Source organism: Gopherus evgoodei, chromosome 1, assembly GCF_007399415.2.
Source record: "Gopherus evgoodei ecotype Sinaloan lineage chromosome 1, rGopEvg1_v1.p, whole genome shotgun sequence".
NCBI classification, from domain to species: Eukaryota; Metazoa; Chordata; order Testudines; family Testudinidae; genus Gopherus; species Gopherus evgoodei.
Genome location: NC_044322.1, coordinates 97,829,226 through 97,845,015, shown reverse-complemented (window position 1 = coordinate 97,845,015; position 15,790 = coordinate 97,829,226). Strand labels below are relative to the sequence as shown.

Genomic DNA, 15,790 nt, shown 5'->3' with positions numbered 1-15,790 from the left:
CTTATTTCCTTCCTACCTCTTGGATAACTCCTTCAGAATCTGATTTTTTGGATCATCTTTTCCTCTTCCTCTTTTGGTGTGGATTCCTTGGGCTCCATCCTTAGCTCCTTTTCCTCTACTCCCTCTAAAGCCTTTTTTGTGTGGGTAATCTCACTTGCAAACATGGTTTTGACCACCATCTTTATGGTGGACTCTAAAATCTACTTGTCTATTCTGGACCTGTCTCCCTTCATCAACTATAACATTGTGGACTGACTTTGATATCTCCGTTGAATGTCAAACTATCTACTGAAATGTAACATTCTCAAAACTGAGTTTTTGATCTTTCCCCCAAAGCTCTTCCCTATCTTCCCTTTGCCTATCAGTAGGGAAAGCACCAGAATCCTCCATTTCACGTAAGCCTATAAAAGTGCTGCTGTTTGTATTATTGTAGTACCTGAGTCTCAGTCATGGACCAGGAGTCCATTGTGCTAGGCTCTGTACAAACACATGGTAAAAAAACGGTCCCTACCCCAAAGAAATTACAAGCTAAGTATAAGGCAAGAGACAACAAATAGATACATACAAACAAGGGAGTGCAAGGAAATAATGAGACAATATTGGTCAGCATGATACAATGTGGTCTCAGAAACCAGCATTTTAGCTTTTACCAGGTTTTTTTTAGGTATCCCAACAAAGAAAAGTTCTTTAAGCACTTGTTCATGTGCATTCCATGTTAGGCGTGTGTGCTCACCACATGCACTGGTGCCAGAACTTTTTTCCCCAGTGATATCCGTAGGGCCGGCCATAGTTCCCTCTAGAATGGCATGCATACATGCCAGTATAAGAATGTCGCCTGTCTGCACCTGATATCATGAATGCTGCATGTTTAAACTTTGAGGAACTGGCTTTCTCCAGACAAGTCCACCAGGTTATTTTGGAAAGCAGAAAACGCTGCACTAGAGCTACTTACCTGGCTAAGTGGAAGCACTTCACTTGCTGAGTGTCTGAATCTCTCGGCACAGTCATCTTTGCAGTCCATCCTGGAATACCTGCTTCATCTGACAATCAGATTCTTCAAGGGCCTGGAAAGACTCTTTCCACACATCCGGGACTCAGTCCCCCCATTGGGACCTCAATGTAGTCCTTTCTAGGCTCAGCAGCTCTCCGTTCGAGCCCTCGACATCCTGCTCACTTCTACACCTATCATGGAAAATCGCTGCCTTGTAGCGATCAGCTTGGCAAGACAGATCTCCGAGATCACGGCTGTAGCCTCAGAACCCCTTACATGGTCTACTACAAGGACAAGATCCAGCTGCACCACTGGCCTTCAGACCAAAGGTGGTGTTGCACTTCTATGTCAACCAGGATATCTTCCTGCCAGTGTTCTTTCCAAAACAGCAAAACTTGAACGAGGAGAGACACCTGCATACTTTCCATGTCAGACAGGCCTTGGCCTTCTACCTTGAGCGAACAAAGCCCCTGCGTAGGTCAACTCAGCTTTTCGTGGTGTTGGCTGACAGGATGAAAGTGTCCTAATATCATCCTAGAGAATTTCTTCCTGGATCACCGTCAGCCTTCATGCCTGCTATGAACAGGTGAAGGTTTCACCTCCACTGATAACAGCTAATTCCACAAGGACGCAGGCATCCTCAGTGGCAAGAAGAACGTTAAGGCAGGGGGGCTCCTTTATACTGGCGCATACACGTGCCATTCCAGAAGCGCAATAGCCAACCCTACAGATACACTGGGGGAGAAACTTCTGGCAACAGTATATGTGGCGAGCACACACACCTAGAATGGAGTGATCATGAGCAACATGTTAGGAGAGAGAGGCAACTATTTTTTTAAAGAAATGTTATGAAGGAGGATAATGGGTTACTTTTGGAAATGTTTATGGGGAACTTTTCTTGGGTGTAGTGGGCAGCATAGAAGAACGCATGAAGGTGCTTGTTTGAAAATGCAACAAATGAGTGATGGAGGCAGAAACTGATCTTTCAATACAGTGTAAGAAATGATAGGGAGGGAGGGGTTTGGTCACTATGGGCCTTGAAAGTGTTGGAAACAATAGAGAGGAGGGAGCCATGGCATCATTTTTGACTCCTTGATCCCATATCCAGGTTGTATCTAAGTTGTACCTTTTGTTCTTGTGCAATGTTTCAGTGATTTGACTTTTCCTCTCTGCTTTCTCAGCCAAAAATTTTGTCCAAGCCATGATCATGTCAAGCCTTAACTACTGCTTAAGATACTGCGGTATCTTTCTTTGGCCTCAGTAGCTACAGTTTTGACTCCTTAAGTCCATTCAAAATGTTTGTTCTGTAGACATCTCTCTGACTAGATCACCCTCCTCTTTGGTTCTCTGCATTGGCTCCTGCCCTTCCAGTGCATCGTGCACATAAGTTTTATCATACCTTTTAAAACCCTTCACAGTTTTAACTTCATCTGACAAGGGCTAGGCAGGTGATGAGTTTTATGATTGTGGCTACTGATTGGCTGAGAATTGTGCACACTGAATTTTTGTTACCCTATCTTTCCCATTTCCTGTTGAGACACTCTTGATTGTCTCACCATCAGTTACGATTAAGGCTAAGATTTTGTCATGGTTATTTTTAGTAAAAGTCAGGGACTGGTCACGGGCAATAACCAGAAATGCATGGAAGACTGTGACCTGTCCCTGACTTTTATTAAAAAATAACTATGACAAAATGGGGAGGGAGGAGGGTCCAAGGTTCCCCCCACCCACAGTGGCTGAGAGAGTGGGGTCCTCCCTGCAGCTGGTAGCAGCTTGGAGCTGTGGCATCTGCCTGTGGTGGCTGGGAGCCGCAGGGTCCCCATAATGCCTGAGGCTGTATGTGTCGGGGGAGTCTGCTTTCCACAGTGGCAACTGGGGGCTGAGGGAAGGTGTGTTCCACCTTCTGCAGTAGCATCTGGGGGCTGTGGGGTCTCCTCGGTGGGGCATCAGCTGATGGGGAGGGGGTTCCCACCGCCTGTAGCAGCTGGGAGTTGTAGGGGGGCCCCAGCAGCTGACAGCTCATGTGCCGCCACCCAGAGTCTGAAGCGAAAATGTCACGGAGGTCTCTGGAAGTCACAGATTCTGTGACTTCCGTGACCTCCATGACAAAATTGTAGCTTTAGTTATGACATCTGTCTCTTTTTAAGATTATAAACTCTTTGGGGTAGAGATTGTAATTTTTCTATGTTTGTATAGTGCTTAGCATAATGGGGCCCCAGTCTCTTGGAGGCTACCGCAAATTAAAATTGTATGCAAAATTTATTTAAGCAACAGTTATAGTTGTCAAAGTGATATAATGGGATTGCAGGTGGGAGTGGAGGTAGTCTGTGTAGTCATGAATAGGAGGTTGAGATGTAATGACCAGAACAACCTTTCTTAAAATGTAGTCTGTACTTGTTTTAAAAAAAGATAGACCTGGATTAAGATTACATGTCCCTTTTCGGATAGCTACAATTCTAAAGTACTAGCTGTACTGCAAAGGTAATTTGGCTGCTATATGCAGCCACTTGCCTACTACCTGAGGTGCATGTTTGCCAACAGACTTTAAAAAATGGTAAAATATCTATTTAAATTAACTCTCTTACAATGAAGATAAAATATATTTATCATTTTTGTCACCGATATTTTATTCTGACTTGCTCTAGTTTTGGAGTTGATGAGTAGGAATCCATAAATTCCATACAAGTGGTGGGACACTCAAAGGAGTGATGTCAGTACTCAGCTATACACAGTCATCTATAGGTGGTGTTATTTTTCCTGCCACCCACAGAAAAAGCACTTCTTTGGCAGTTGGAGGTTTCGGAATTTGCTATGATTGTGATTCCTAACATAGTTAACCTGTGGCTTCCTGAGTGATCTAGTGGACTTAGTATAGTTCTGAACTTTAACCTACATGCAAAGATAATTTTTGTTTGTGTAAAGCACCTTTGTTACAGTGATTTAAGAATGAAAAGTACTACAGTATATGAGAGCTACATAGCACCAATCATTTTTGTCAAAACTTATACAAGGCATAAAATTATACAAAGCATCTTTCTTTGTGACATATGTATTGTTCTGTAGTAGGAGGGCTGGAGGACCATAAGTGGCCACAAGTTCACCCTTTACTATATAATGCTTAAAGCAGATATGGGTAAACTTTAAAGCTCAGTTTAATGGGGGAAAAAAAACCCATGGATTAAAACTAAATAGGTTACAACCAAAATTGTAGAATATTAACAATTTTTAAGACAACTTTTATTTGATCATATTGTTTAAATTATAAATATAAAATTGTGACTTTTTCTTATTTTTGGCAGAGTTCCAGAGATGCAGAAATCAAATTCAAAAGTGAAAGCAGAGTTAAACTTTTTGTCTTGGATCCAGATGCACAGGTTTGACATTTTAAAATAATAAATGTTTCTCATTGTACAAGGTACAACGTATAAACAGTTTTCATTTTTGTTTCCTTTTAAAGAAACTTGACTTTTCGGGTATTGAACTAGAAGTGAAGCCATTTGAAGAGAAATTTGGGAAAAGGATTCTAGTGAAGTGTAATGACTTATCTTTCAATCTGCAAAGCTGTGTCGCTGAAAATGAAGAAGGACCAACAACAAATGTAAATACTTTATGTAAATACTTTGCCTTCATGTATCAGATATATATTAGTTAACCTCTTAATATTGGCATTAGTTGACAAAGCACTTCAGACCAATAAATCTCAGATACTGTTAGGAAGAAGGTGGGGTTTTTGGGGGTTTTTTTTGCTGCTGATTAATCCATTAAAATGAAAAAGAACGCATGAATCCTTTGTAAAGCTTTTGTAGCTGCTTCTTCCGTGCTGTTAATGAAAGTGTTTTATTTCTTCACTGTATTTGATATCATGGATATTATAGTCAAAGAATGGTGGCTCATCTTTGTAACTAATGTACAGCGGTACAGTAGACACATTTCCTTTGCATTTGTATGTCAATACACATCTGTATTTGCAGATAATCTTTTGGGGATGCTGGTGATAACCTTTTTCACACTTTTTAATGTCTAGGTAGAACCTTTTTTTGTCACATTGTCATTGTTTGATATTAAAAACAATCGGAAGATTTCAGCAGATTTCCATGTTGACTTGAACCACGTCTCGGTAAGGCACATGATATCTAATGCGACACAGCAACTGATGAATGCCAGTGGTGATTACATACACAGGACTCAAGATATTATCCACGAGTCTGTCTTGCAATATCCTAAACAGGTAAGGAGAAACAATATTAAGTTCTGATTGAAAACAAGAGCAGTGGGTTATCTGACACATTGCAAATAGCTTTTCCACTGGGTATAGATTTAAAAAAAGGAAACTATGAATATATAATATCTGTATATATATATATTTATTTTAGGTAATATTCTCAGTTACATGTCCACATCCTGATATATTTCTTGTGGCAAGAATAGAAAAAGTACTGCAGGGAAGTGTTGCGCACTGTGCTGAGCCATATATGAAAAGTTCAGATTCTTCTAAGGTACTGTATCTTTTAAAAATTGTGTTTGTAAAATGCTTAGACAAAATTACTCTGTGGTGTTATCGCTAAAAATCTCGGTGGGGTTCCATGGTTTGGATAGCCAAAACTTTTAAATTAATTTTGTATGGCACAGTTTCTTATTTAGCTGTCTGATGGCTTTAATTAATATGTCATAGATAAATTTGTTCATATTGCTTTAAAAATGTTAAGATTAGCTTGTATACTGTAAAATTTGTTTGTATACAGTGCTTTTTATAGTCTTTTACATGGTCATTAAAGAGATTTTACAAAATAAGTCATACAACTTCAAAACTAAAAATTTGATATTTTTTGAGCATTTAGAATATATAAGATGGGACAGACTTTCGGAAGTATAGGAAAACTCCAGGGTTTCACAAGCCTAAATATGTTTTTACATACACATGAACAAATCTATTCCCCTATATTTAACTTTTTGTATACCTACACAAATTCTTTGCTGCTTTGTGACTTACTTAGATTTTTCGGTTATTCCATTTTAGAATCACTATACTGGCTTAAATCCTCTAGATATTTACATGTTAAACATTTTTTGTCCAATTAGATTCCATCATGCAGACAATAGTATGCATTCTCGTTTGTCTTCTGAAATGCACCATTTAAGAAGCTATTTTTGCTATTTGTCTTTTCTGACGAGCAATAGCAACTGAAATTGAAATAATAAAACAAGAGTTTCAACTGCAGTAACTAAAAAATGTCTGATACCGAAGGTTGCAAGACATAAACATATCTGTTACAGCTCCAGTCAGATACTGTTGAACTATTTTTTCCTATTTTCCACAGTGCAAAATATAACAGGGAAGAGGGAGGTTTCAGAGTATAGTATTCAACAGACAAATAATGATCCCTGTTACCAGTTAATATAAAGATTCTTGCATTCATCTTAATGAGCATTATATATTTCAGTCCATCTTAGCATATATCAAACTAAATTATCTGTGTTTTGTAAGCAGCATTTTAGTCTTTGTCACTAGTAACAAGCAGCTTTACAATCTAGGAAGCCATTAATTCATAGATTTCAAATCCAGAAAATGTACCATTGCAATTATCTAGTCTGATCTTCTGTATAACACAGGCCATAGAACTTCCCCAAAATAATAAAAATAAATAATTCTTCAAAATAATTTCTAAAACTTATTCTGACTAATAGTCAAAGACTTAAACAAAAAAATCAGACTTATTTTTGGTGGCCTTTATTTACAAGGCCCTTGGCCGTGAGTAGACTTAATTTGGCCTGCAGTATTCTTTCTCTTGATTTGGTATCCAGCACTAGAACAAAATCATGTTGTCCTTTATTATAGATGGAACTGGTAGCAACACTTGTTAGAGTTGCCTACCATGTGTTTCATTATAACCCCATTTTCAGTTGCTTATGTAATACTATCTAAGTTTAACTGTTTGGGCTGAAATTTTTCTATTCTTGCTCTCTGCCCCAGGTTAAATTTTTTCAGCGAAATTAAACAAAATCAATTTTTCCATCTCTCACAGACCTTCCTACACATCAGCTTCATTGAGCATGCATCCATGCCCCACAGAGTTAGTGCTTCTGACAGGGAAAACAGAACCAGCAGACTCTTTGGCCTAGGAGAAGGTGTGTTGCCCTGGAGCAAAATCATTAGTTCTTGTCTCAGTTCTTCCCAGCTAGTGTAAAGGGTTGTGAAGTGCATAGACTTATTATTGATGATAGCCTCATGTTTGCCAGTCTCCTAAGATACAAATGTAATTGCCCATGTTTACGGATGGGGTAACCGAGAAGTTGCATAAGGTCATGGTGGCAGAGCTGGGAAAAGAGTTTTCTCTAATATGAGGTATGCAAGTCTTATCCAAGGCACACTGCCTGTCACAATGAATGTTGCCAATCTATTTGCTTGACTGATCTGTGTGTAACCACTAGAACTCGGGATGCGGCAGTCAACATTCCTTTGCTGTCTAGCAAATAACTTTATAATCCACTGGCAAAGTGTATGTTGTAACCCTCTCTAGTTGCTGATCCACAGAAGATAGCAGCCTACTACTGCTAACAGCTACTATTTTAGTTCAAGTGGTAGAGGTCTGCTATACATCTAAAGGTACTGGATTCCAGCCTTGCTGATGACCTATGTGGGCGCCATATGATAGGATTTGTTGTCTTCATTAAACAAACAAATAAACTCTCAAAACTCAGTTAAAAGAAAGCTATGGTTCCAAGTCAAACACTCAGAAATTAGGAAATTTCATAATTAAAGTTACCTGTGCAACTTTTATTTCACCTTGCTCCCTGTGTGTGTTCATAATAATACAAGCTTAAATTATGTGGTCTCATGCTATTTATTTTACAGGATCCCTGCCTCATTCATTCACCCACTCCATCTCTAAAAAGTCTAATCATCCAAGACATCTTCATATATCGCTTCCTCCAACTCCTGGCTTTCACAGAGACCCAGTTCCCTTCATCTGATGCTGCCTCTCTAGTAAGCCTCTCTTATGGAGGCCTCGCCTTTTCTCTCACTCCCTGCCTTGGATCCAGACTGCTGTAGCAATGTTGGGCTTTTCCTCTCCCGTTCCTGCTGCTTCCCACCCTCCATCTCCCCTCCCTGCTGTTTCTCCTCTTTTGAACAGCACTGCATCTGACTCTCATCTCCTCGATGCTGTCATCTACCATCCATCCAACACCTCCCCATCAGCTTTCCTTTCTGATTTCAGCTCCTGGCTCACTTTCTCTCCACTCATCAGAATTGCCCACATCCCTCCTCAGTAACTTCAGCTTCCATGAAGATGACACATCTGACTCCTTAGCTGCACATTTGTTTGTACTGACGTCACTAATGGTTTATATGTAGTCTTTTGTTTAAAAACAAAAACAAAAACAAGGGGCGGAGCTAGGCATATATCTAAATTGATGAACCCTCTGGAAGACTTGTATGTATCCCCAGTTGAGAACCACTGTGCCCGAGGACCTTAGTAGGTTCTAAAGTAGCTTTATTTATTGGCAGCGCTATTCTAGATTGAGCCTCAGATGTTAGAATTCCCACCAGTTTATGGGATTTTTCCTGAACCTCCCCCTGTTTCTAGAGCCCTTCCTTGCTGCAGGTAAGGACTTTGGCGGAAGGGGAAGACTCTGGCACCTCCCCTGTGCTAGAGCCCTTCCCCGCCACATGGTAAGACTCCAGCAGTGGGGAAAGTCACTGCAGTGGGGATTCAGAGGAGAAAGGCTCTGGCAGCTCTCCACTGCTGGAACCCTTCCTCCACCGTGAGGAAAGGCGTGGCAACTCTCTGCCTCTGGAGTCCTTCTCTGCTAAAGGGAAAGACTCTGCTAGTTCCCTGCTGCTAGAACCCTCCCATGCCATGGGAAAAGGCTCTGGCTAGGGTCGGGGCGGCAGCAGGGAAAAGCTCCAGCTGCAGGGGCAGTGTGAAAAGGCTGTTAGCTCCCTTTTGCAGCCCTTTTCTGCTCAAGGAAAGACTCCAGCATCGAGGAAAGGATGGAGTTGAGGCAGTGGGGAAAAGGCTCCTTGCCACAGTAAAAGGCAAGTGGGTAGCAGCTGAAGCTTTTCACTGACATGTATAGCTACATCTACAGTACATGTCACCGAAAGTGGTGTGTTGTGTAAACATAACCTAAGATACAGCCTTGTGTGACCATCCACACTCTCGTCCAAGCTCTCATCATCTCATATCTTGATTACTTCAATATCCTTATTTTTGGCCTTGACAAATGCAATTTTGTCCCACTCATAACCATTCAGAATACTGCATAAAAGCAAATTTTCCAAGTCCATACCTTTTGACCACGTCAGCCCTGTTGATGTACCCCTTCACTGGTTCCCTCTTCTCTGTTACATCAAATATAAGCAACTTGTCTTCACTTCCATGGCCCTTCCTGACCTATCCCACCTTAGCTTTTACCTCTCTTTCAAAAGGTTGACTCCTGCCTCCAACAGGCCCACGAAGTCAGCTTCCATCACCCACCTTTTAAAATTTATATTTTACTGACTTTTTTCCTCCCAAAGAAGGAGAGAACAGAACAAAAGACAAAAGTAAATGAATGGGAAGGGAAGGAAAGGGATCAGGAAGGGGAAAGGAAACCGACATTTCAATCACCCCCTTGATACATTTTCAAACAAACACCTTTGTGCTTTTTTCAACACTGCCCCACAGGCTTGAGATTTGCTCATTGTAAAGATCCACAAACCTAAATCATTATCCTCCTTCAAAACCCTCCTTAAAATTCTACTTTGCCTTGAGGCCTTCAAAAAACTTGTCTGCTGGTGTGGTGAGAACACTGCCTGTCATGCTGGCCAATGTTTTCTTGTTGTTTCCTTGTACTTTCCCGTTGATCTGTCTCTTTCCATCTGTTGCCTCTTGTCTTATACACTCTCTGGGGCAGGGTCTGTTTTTTTTTCTTCCTTTTTTATTGTTTTTATAATGTTTTAGCACAATGTGGTTCTGGTCCATGCCCAAGATTCCTACGGACTACTGTAATATAAATTATAATATTTTTCAACATATAGAATGGAAAATAAATACAGCAGTGAGGGTTTCTAAAAGAAACTGGACTGGGATGCAGTAGAGTTGGATTCTGTTCCTGGTTCTTCCACAGACTTCATATGTAATGATAGGTGAGACTTCTATTTAAGGGGAAAAAAGGCCAAATTAAATTGCACAGGCAGTCTGTCGGTTGTCTGCTGTCATCATCTAACTTTTGGGTGCTTGACTTTGCAAATCTAACCTTCTGTTAACTTTTTATGTGTAGGGACATACACCATATGAAACCTGGGGCTCTCCAGTGCATAGCTATCTAGTCAATATGCCCTCATTTAGTATGTTACACTCAAGGCCTTATAGAATTTGGTGGGGTCTTAAGGCCCATTTCTGCTTTGCATAAAATTCTATTTCATTCTGTTTCATTTGTCATTTTCTTGCTGTCTAGTGATGACTATAAACATTTGGACATGTACAAATTAACAAACAATAACAAAAAACTCCTTCCTCTATATGGCAGATACTGCAAAGATGTCAACAATATAGCTCTAAAAGAAAAAAGGTATCCAAATCACAAAATACATTTCCTTGCTACAGAATCAGACAAAACATACTGCTAAGTATTTTGACACTGAGAGAGCAGAGAGAAGAAGCATTTGCTTTCTGTAAGTAAGAGATGGAAGGAGAGAGGCATCCCCAAGACTTCTTCTCCAGTCTAAGGTGAACTACAGGCCGACTTGTACTCTGACTTCCTCATCTAGACCTTTGATTGCATCTCTGTAGCGTATCCAGTAGAAGGCACTATTAAAGGTACTACAGAGATGCAATCAGTACAATGTATGGAGAGAGAAGGCAAAGATCAAGTGGGCCTGAAGTGGTAGTGTTTTCTTACAGAGTGAAACAGGTGCCTTCAAAGAGTCAGCAGATTAGGTCTTTTTCACGGTGGAATCACAGAGAATGGCAGGTCCTGCTAATACCTTAAGGAACTATTAAATAATTTATGTTTTTGTTTAATTCTTTTTGTTACCACTTCTCATGAATTTAGTAATACTGATAAAATTTAAAATCTTTTAAGAATTGTGTTTTACTTGGTCTGAGCATAGACTTGTTAATTTTTTTATGCACCTTCAACTCCTCATCTTATTGATTACAATGTATTTTAGGAACTTTACACTTCATATATATATATATAATCATTTCCAGGTTGCACAGAAAGTGTTGAAGAATGCTAAGCAGGCATGTCAGAGACTAGGACAATATAGAATGCCATTTGCCTGGGCAGCTAGGTAAGAGATGCAATTCTTGTCACTCACTATATTATTCTAGCTGATTATTTAACACAGTTTCCTACAAAATAGCAGTGTAAGTCTCATTTGTCAAAATTCAGCTTCCTGTTTGTGGGATCCATTCTTTCTTGGTTGTTTCAGTATGGCCCTTTCTAATCTCTTTCATATCCCAGTCATAGATTTTTGGCAAACGAGACTTAAATTTCTATGTTTTGGTGGGACAGGTATTGTAGATGATTGTAACACCTAACCATATGAATAATTTAATTCTACCAACTTTTTTCATTGACTTTTTTTTTGCTTTTCTAAAAAGTAAATTGTCCTTGTTCTGTTTGTTAAAATATTAGTTGTGAATATGGTGAAACTCACCTGAGTACAATTGTAAGAATATTAAATTCTTAATAGAATGTGATACAGTCTAAATATTTTCTTTACCGTATCCTCTTGTTACCAAAATTTAAAGAGAGAATTTGACTTTCAGGACATTGTTTAAAGATGCATCAGGAACCCTGGACAAAAATGCAAGATTTTCTGCTCTCTACAGACAAGACAGTAGTAAACTCTCAAATGAAGACATGCTTAAGTTGCTAGCAGATTTCAGGAAGTGAGTATATAATTTCTTAATATTACAAAAGTTTAATATCTTTCATCATTGTTCCTTTCTTATGATACATTTAAATTAGGATTGTCAAGCAATTAAATAATAGAATACCATTTATCACATTTAAATAATAATAGAATACCATTTATTTAAATATTTTTGGATGTTTTCTTTATTTTCAAATATATTGATTTTAATTACAACACAGAATACAAACTGTACAGTGCTCAGCTTATATTTATTATTTGATTACAAGTATTTGCACTGTAAAAAAACAAAAATAGTATTTTTCAATTCTTCTAATACAAGTACTGTAGTGCAATCTCTTTATCGTGAAAATTGAACTTACAAACGTAGAATTATGTACAAGTCCACTCAGTCCTACTTCTTGTTCAGCCAGTCACTCAGACAAAGAAGTTTGTTTTTGTTTGCAGGAGATTATGCTGCCTACTTCTTGTTTACAGTGTCACCTGAAAGTGAGAACAGATGTTCTCATAGCACTGTTGTAGCTGGTGTCGCAAGATATTTGTGCCAGATGTGCTAAAGATTCATATGTCCCTTCATGTTTCAACCGCTATTCCAGGGGACATGCGTCCAAGCTGTTGACAGGTTCAGCCTCTCTCCTATAAAAGGTGAATCAGCACTGGTCCATGAGACCGGCGCTGCTGCGACGGTGTGGAGGCAGGGGTAGTGGCCCACTCAGTGACAGTACTGGAACTTGTGGGGTGTACCTGTTATACTCCCACCGTTCCGCCCAGGCTACATTGGACAAACTGCCCCTGGCCCCAGAGTCGGAGCATGGTGCCGAATACGATGTGGGAGCAGTGCAGCGGGCCCCAATGCCCAAGGAGCTGTCCCAGACAAGCAAGGGGAAGCCGACGCTTCCCCTGCAGTGCAGTAGTCTGTCGTCCCTAGTGGTGGGCCTCTGGCAAACAAGCAGCTGCCCCAATGACTTCAAGGAGCACCAGGCCTTGCTCAAAAAGGGGCTGCCAACCTGGACTTGGCCGTCAAGGAGCTAACGGAGGAGTCCAATGTTTTCTTTAATGTTGTAACCTCCTCCACCCTGGCCCGAGTTGCATTGCCCGTCCACCCAGGGTTCCTAAAAATTGCTGAGTCTTTGTGGCTGACTCCTTCTTCCATTCCGCCTACCTCCAAGAAGGCAGAAAAGAAGTACTGTGTTCTGGCAAAGGATTTTGAATACCTGTATACCCACCCTCCAGCAGGATACCTGGTCATGTCCACCCTCTACGAATGGGACAGGCAGGAACAGGCGAGCGGCACACCAAAAAATAAATATGCCAAGAGGCTGCACTTGCTTGGCAGGAAAATTTATTTGACAGCCAGCCTGCAAGTTTGCCATCACACCCTGCTAGTCAGGTACAACTTCAACCTGTGGAACTCCGTCACAAGTTCAAGGAGGGCCTCCCAATGGACCAAGCCTAGGAGTTCGCCGCCTTAGTGGGAGAGGGTGAGAGTCGTCCTCCAGATGGCCTGGAACATACAGACTTGGCGGCCAGGGTAGTCGCCTCAAACGTGGTCATGAGGGGCAGCTCCTGACTGCAGTCCTCCAGGCTGTCCCAGGAGATGCAGGCTACCCTTTAGGACCTCCCATTTGAGAGAGCAGGGCTCTTTTCAGAGCTGACTGATGCACGGCTCCATGGCCTTAAAGACTGCCATGCCACCCTCCATTCCTTGGGCCTACACAGCCTTCAGCAGGCTAGAAAGCCATTCTGTCCCCTCGTCCTGGGGTGGACCCCGATCCAGCTGCTACAGGCAGAAGGACAGTGACAAAGATTTAAATGGCAGAACCCTACATCTTCCTATTCCTCTGCCCAGCTTGGTTCTCCAGAGGCAAAGGAAGCCAGAAATGGGCATTTTGAGGATGTGCCTGAGGATGGCGCCCCAGTCACTTCCCAGGATCCTCGCCACCTGCTCTTTTCTCAATCACCTGCTCTCCTTGTGGTCGACCTAGTCGCAGCTGACAGCGGACCGTTGGGTACTCGACATAATATCTTCGGGCTACATCCTGCAAGGCGGAGCCAGGTCGCCTGCCCTTTGCCAAGAAGCCCTCAGGCTATGGGACTTCCATGTACAACACGACATCCATCTCATAGGCACACGCCTTTCCTGGGGCCAGGAACACCTTGGCAGATTGCCTCAGCAGGACCTTCCCGTCTCTTCATGAGTGGTCTCTCCAACCGAAGGTCGTCTGTATCATATTATGGAGGAGAGGTAATCCCTGTGTGGACCTGTTTGTGTCCAGATAGAACAGGAAATGCCACATTTTCTGCTCCTTTCAGGGGTTCGACAGAGGATCCTTGTTGGATGCTCTGCTGCTCCCATGGTCAGGGGCTCTAATGTACGCCTCTCCCCTCCCCCCATTCCATTGATCCACAGATTTCTCATGAAGATCAAGCAGGACAGGGCAAAGGTGATCCTTATAGCTCTGGTTTGGCCACACCAAAGCTGGTTTGGCATGCTGCTGGACCTCTCGGTGGCAGGTCCATTACAGATACAGCTCTGGTTGGATTTGCTGTCACAAAACCATGGCAGTCTTAGAATTATAAAATATTAGGGTTGGAAAAGACCTCAAGAGGTCATCTAGTCCAACGCCCTGCTCAAAGCAGGACCAACGCCAACAAAATCATCCCAGCCAGGGCTTTGTCAAGCCGGGCCTTAAAAACCTCTAAGGATGGCGATTTCACCACCTGCCTATGTAATCCATTCTAGTCCCATTCACCACCCTGCTAGTGAAATGCTGTTTCCTAATATCCAACATAGACCTCCCCCACTGCAACTTGAGACCATTACTCCTTGTTCTGTCATCTTCCACCACTGAGAACAGCCTAGCTCCATCCCCTTTGGAACCCCACTTCAGGTAGGTGAAGACTGCTATCAAATCCCCCCTCACTCTTCTTTTCTGCAGATTAAATAATCCCAGTTCCTGCAGCCTCTCCTTGTAAATCATGTGCCCCAGCTCCTAATCATTTTCATTGCCCTCTGCTGGATTCTCCCTAATTTGTCCACATCCCTTCTGTAGTAGGGAGGACCAAAACTGGACACAGGTACTCCAGGTATGGCCTGACCAGTGCCGAATAGAGGGGAATAATCACTTCTCTCTATCTGCTGGCAATACTCCTATTAATGCAGCCCAATAGGCCATTAGCCTTCTTGGCAACCAGGGCAGACTGCTGACTCATATCCAGCTTCTTGTCCACTGTAATCCCCAGGTCCTTTTCTGCAGAACTGCTGCTTAGCCAGTCAGTCCCCATCCTGTAGCGGTGCATGGGATTCTTCCTTCCTAAGTGCAGGACTCTGCACTTGTCCTTGTTGAACCTCATCAGATTTCTTTTGGCCCAATCCTCCAATTTGTCTAGGTCACTCTGGACCCTGTCCCTGCTCTCCCCGCCGTTTAGTATAATCTTCAAATTTGCTGAGGGTGCAATTCATCCCATCATCCAGATCATTAATAAAGATGTTGAACAAAACCGGCTCCAGGACCAACCCCTGGGGCACTCTGCTTGATACTGGCTGCCAACTAGACATCGAGCTGTTGATCCCAACAATCTAGCCAGCTTTTTATCCAGCTTGTAGTCCATTCATCCAATCCATACTACTTTTAACTTGCTGGCAAGAATACTGTGGGAGACCATATCAAAAGCTTTGCTAAAGTCAAGATATATCACATCCACTGCTTTTCTCATATCCACAGAGCCAGTTATCTCATCTCATCATAGAAGGCAATCAGGTTGGTCAGGCAGGACTTGCCCTTGGTGAATCCTTGTTGACTGTTCCTGATCACCTTCCTCTCCTCCAAGTGCTTCAAAATAAATTCCTTGAGGACCTGCTCCATGATTTTGCCGGGGACTGAAGGGAGGCCAACCAATCTGTAGTTCCCTGGGTTCTCTTTCTTCCCTTT

General features: G+C 41.9%; 1 protein-coding gene across 23 annotated transcripts in view; it reads left to right on the top strand.

Moving 5' to 3' along the window:
- DOCK9 (dedicator of cytokinesis 9) overlaps positions 1 to 15,790 on the top strand; it is a 326,125-nt gene that overhangs the window by 164,664 nt on the left and 145,671 nt on the right. For all 23 annotated transcript variants that reach the window (XM_030567760.1, XM_030567843.1, XM_030567769.1 and 20 more), the window contains exons 10-15: positions 4,291 to 4,365; positions 4,449 to 4,589; positions 5,016 to 5,219; positions 5,365 to 5,487; positions 11,188 to 11,270; positions 11,752 to 11,874. In XM_030567760.1, the coding sequence (XP_030423620.1) occupies positions 4,291 to 4,365; positions 4,449 to 4,589; positions 5,016 to 5,219; positions 5,365 to 5,487; positions 11,188 to 11,270; positions 11,752 to 11,874 (749 nt within the window). The remainder of the gene's footprint in view (positions 1 to 4,290; positions 4,366 to 4,448; positions 4,590 to 5,015; positions 5,220 to 5,364; positions 5,488 to 11,187; positions 11,271 to 11,751; positions 11,875 to 15,790) is intronic.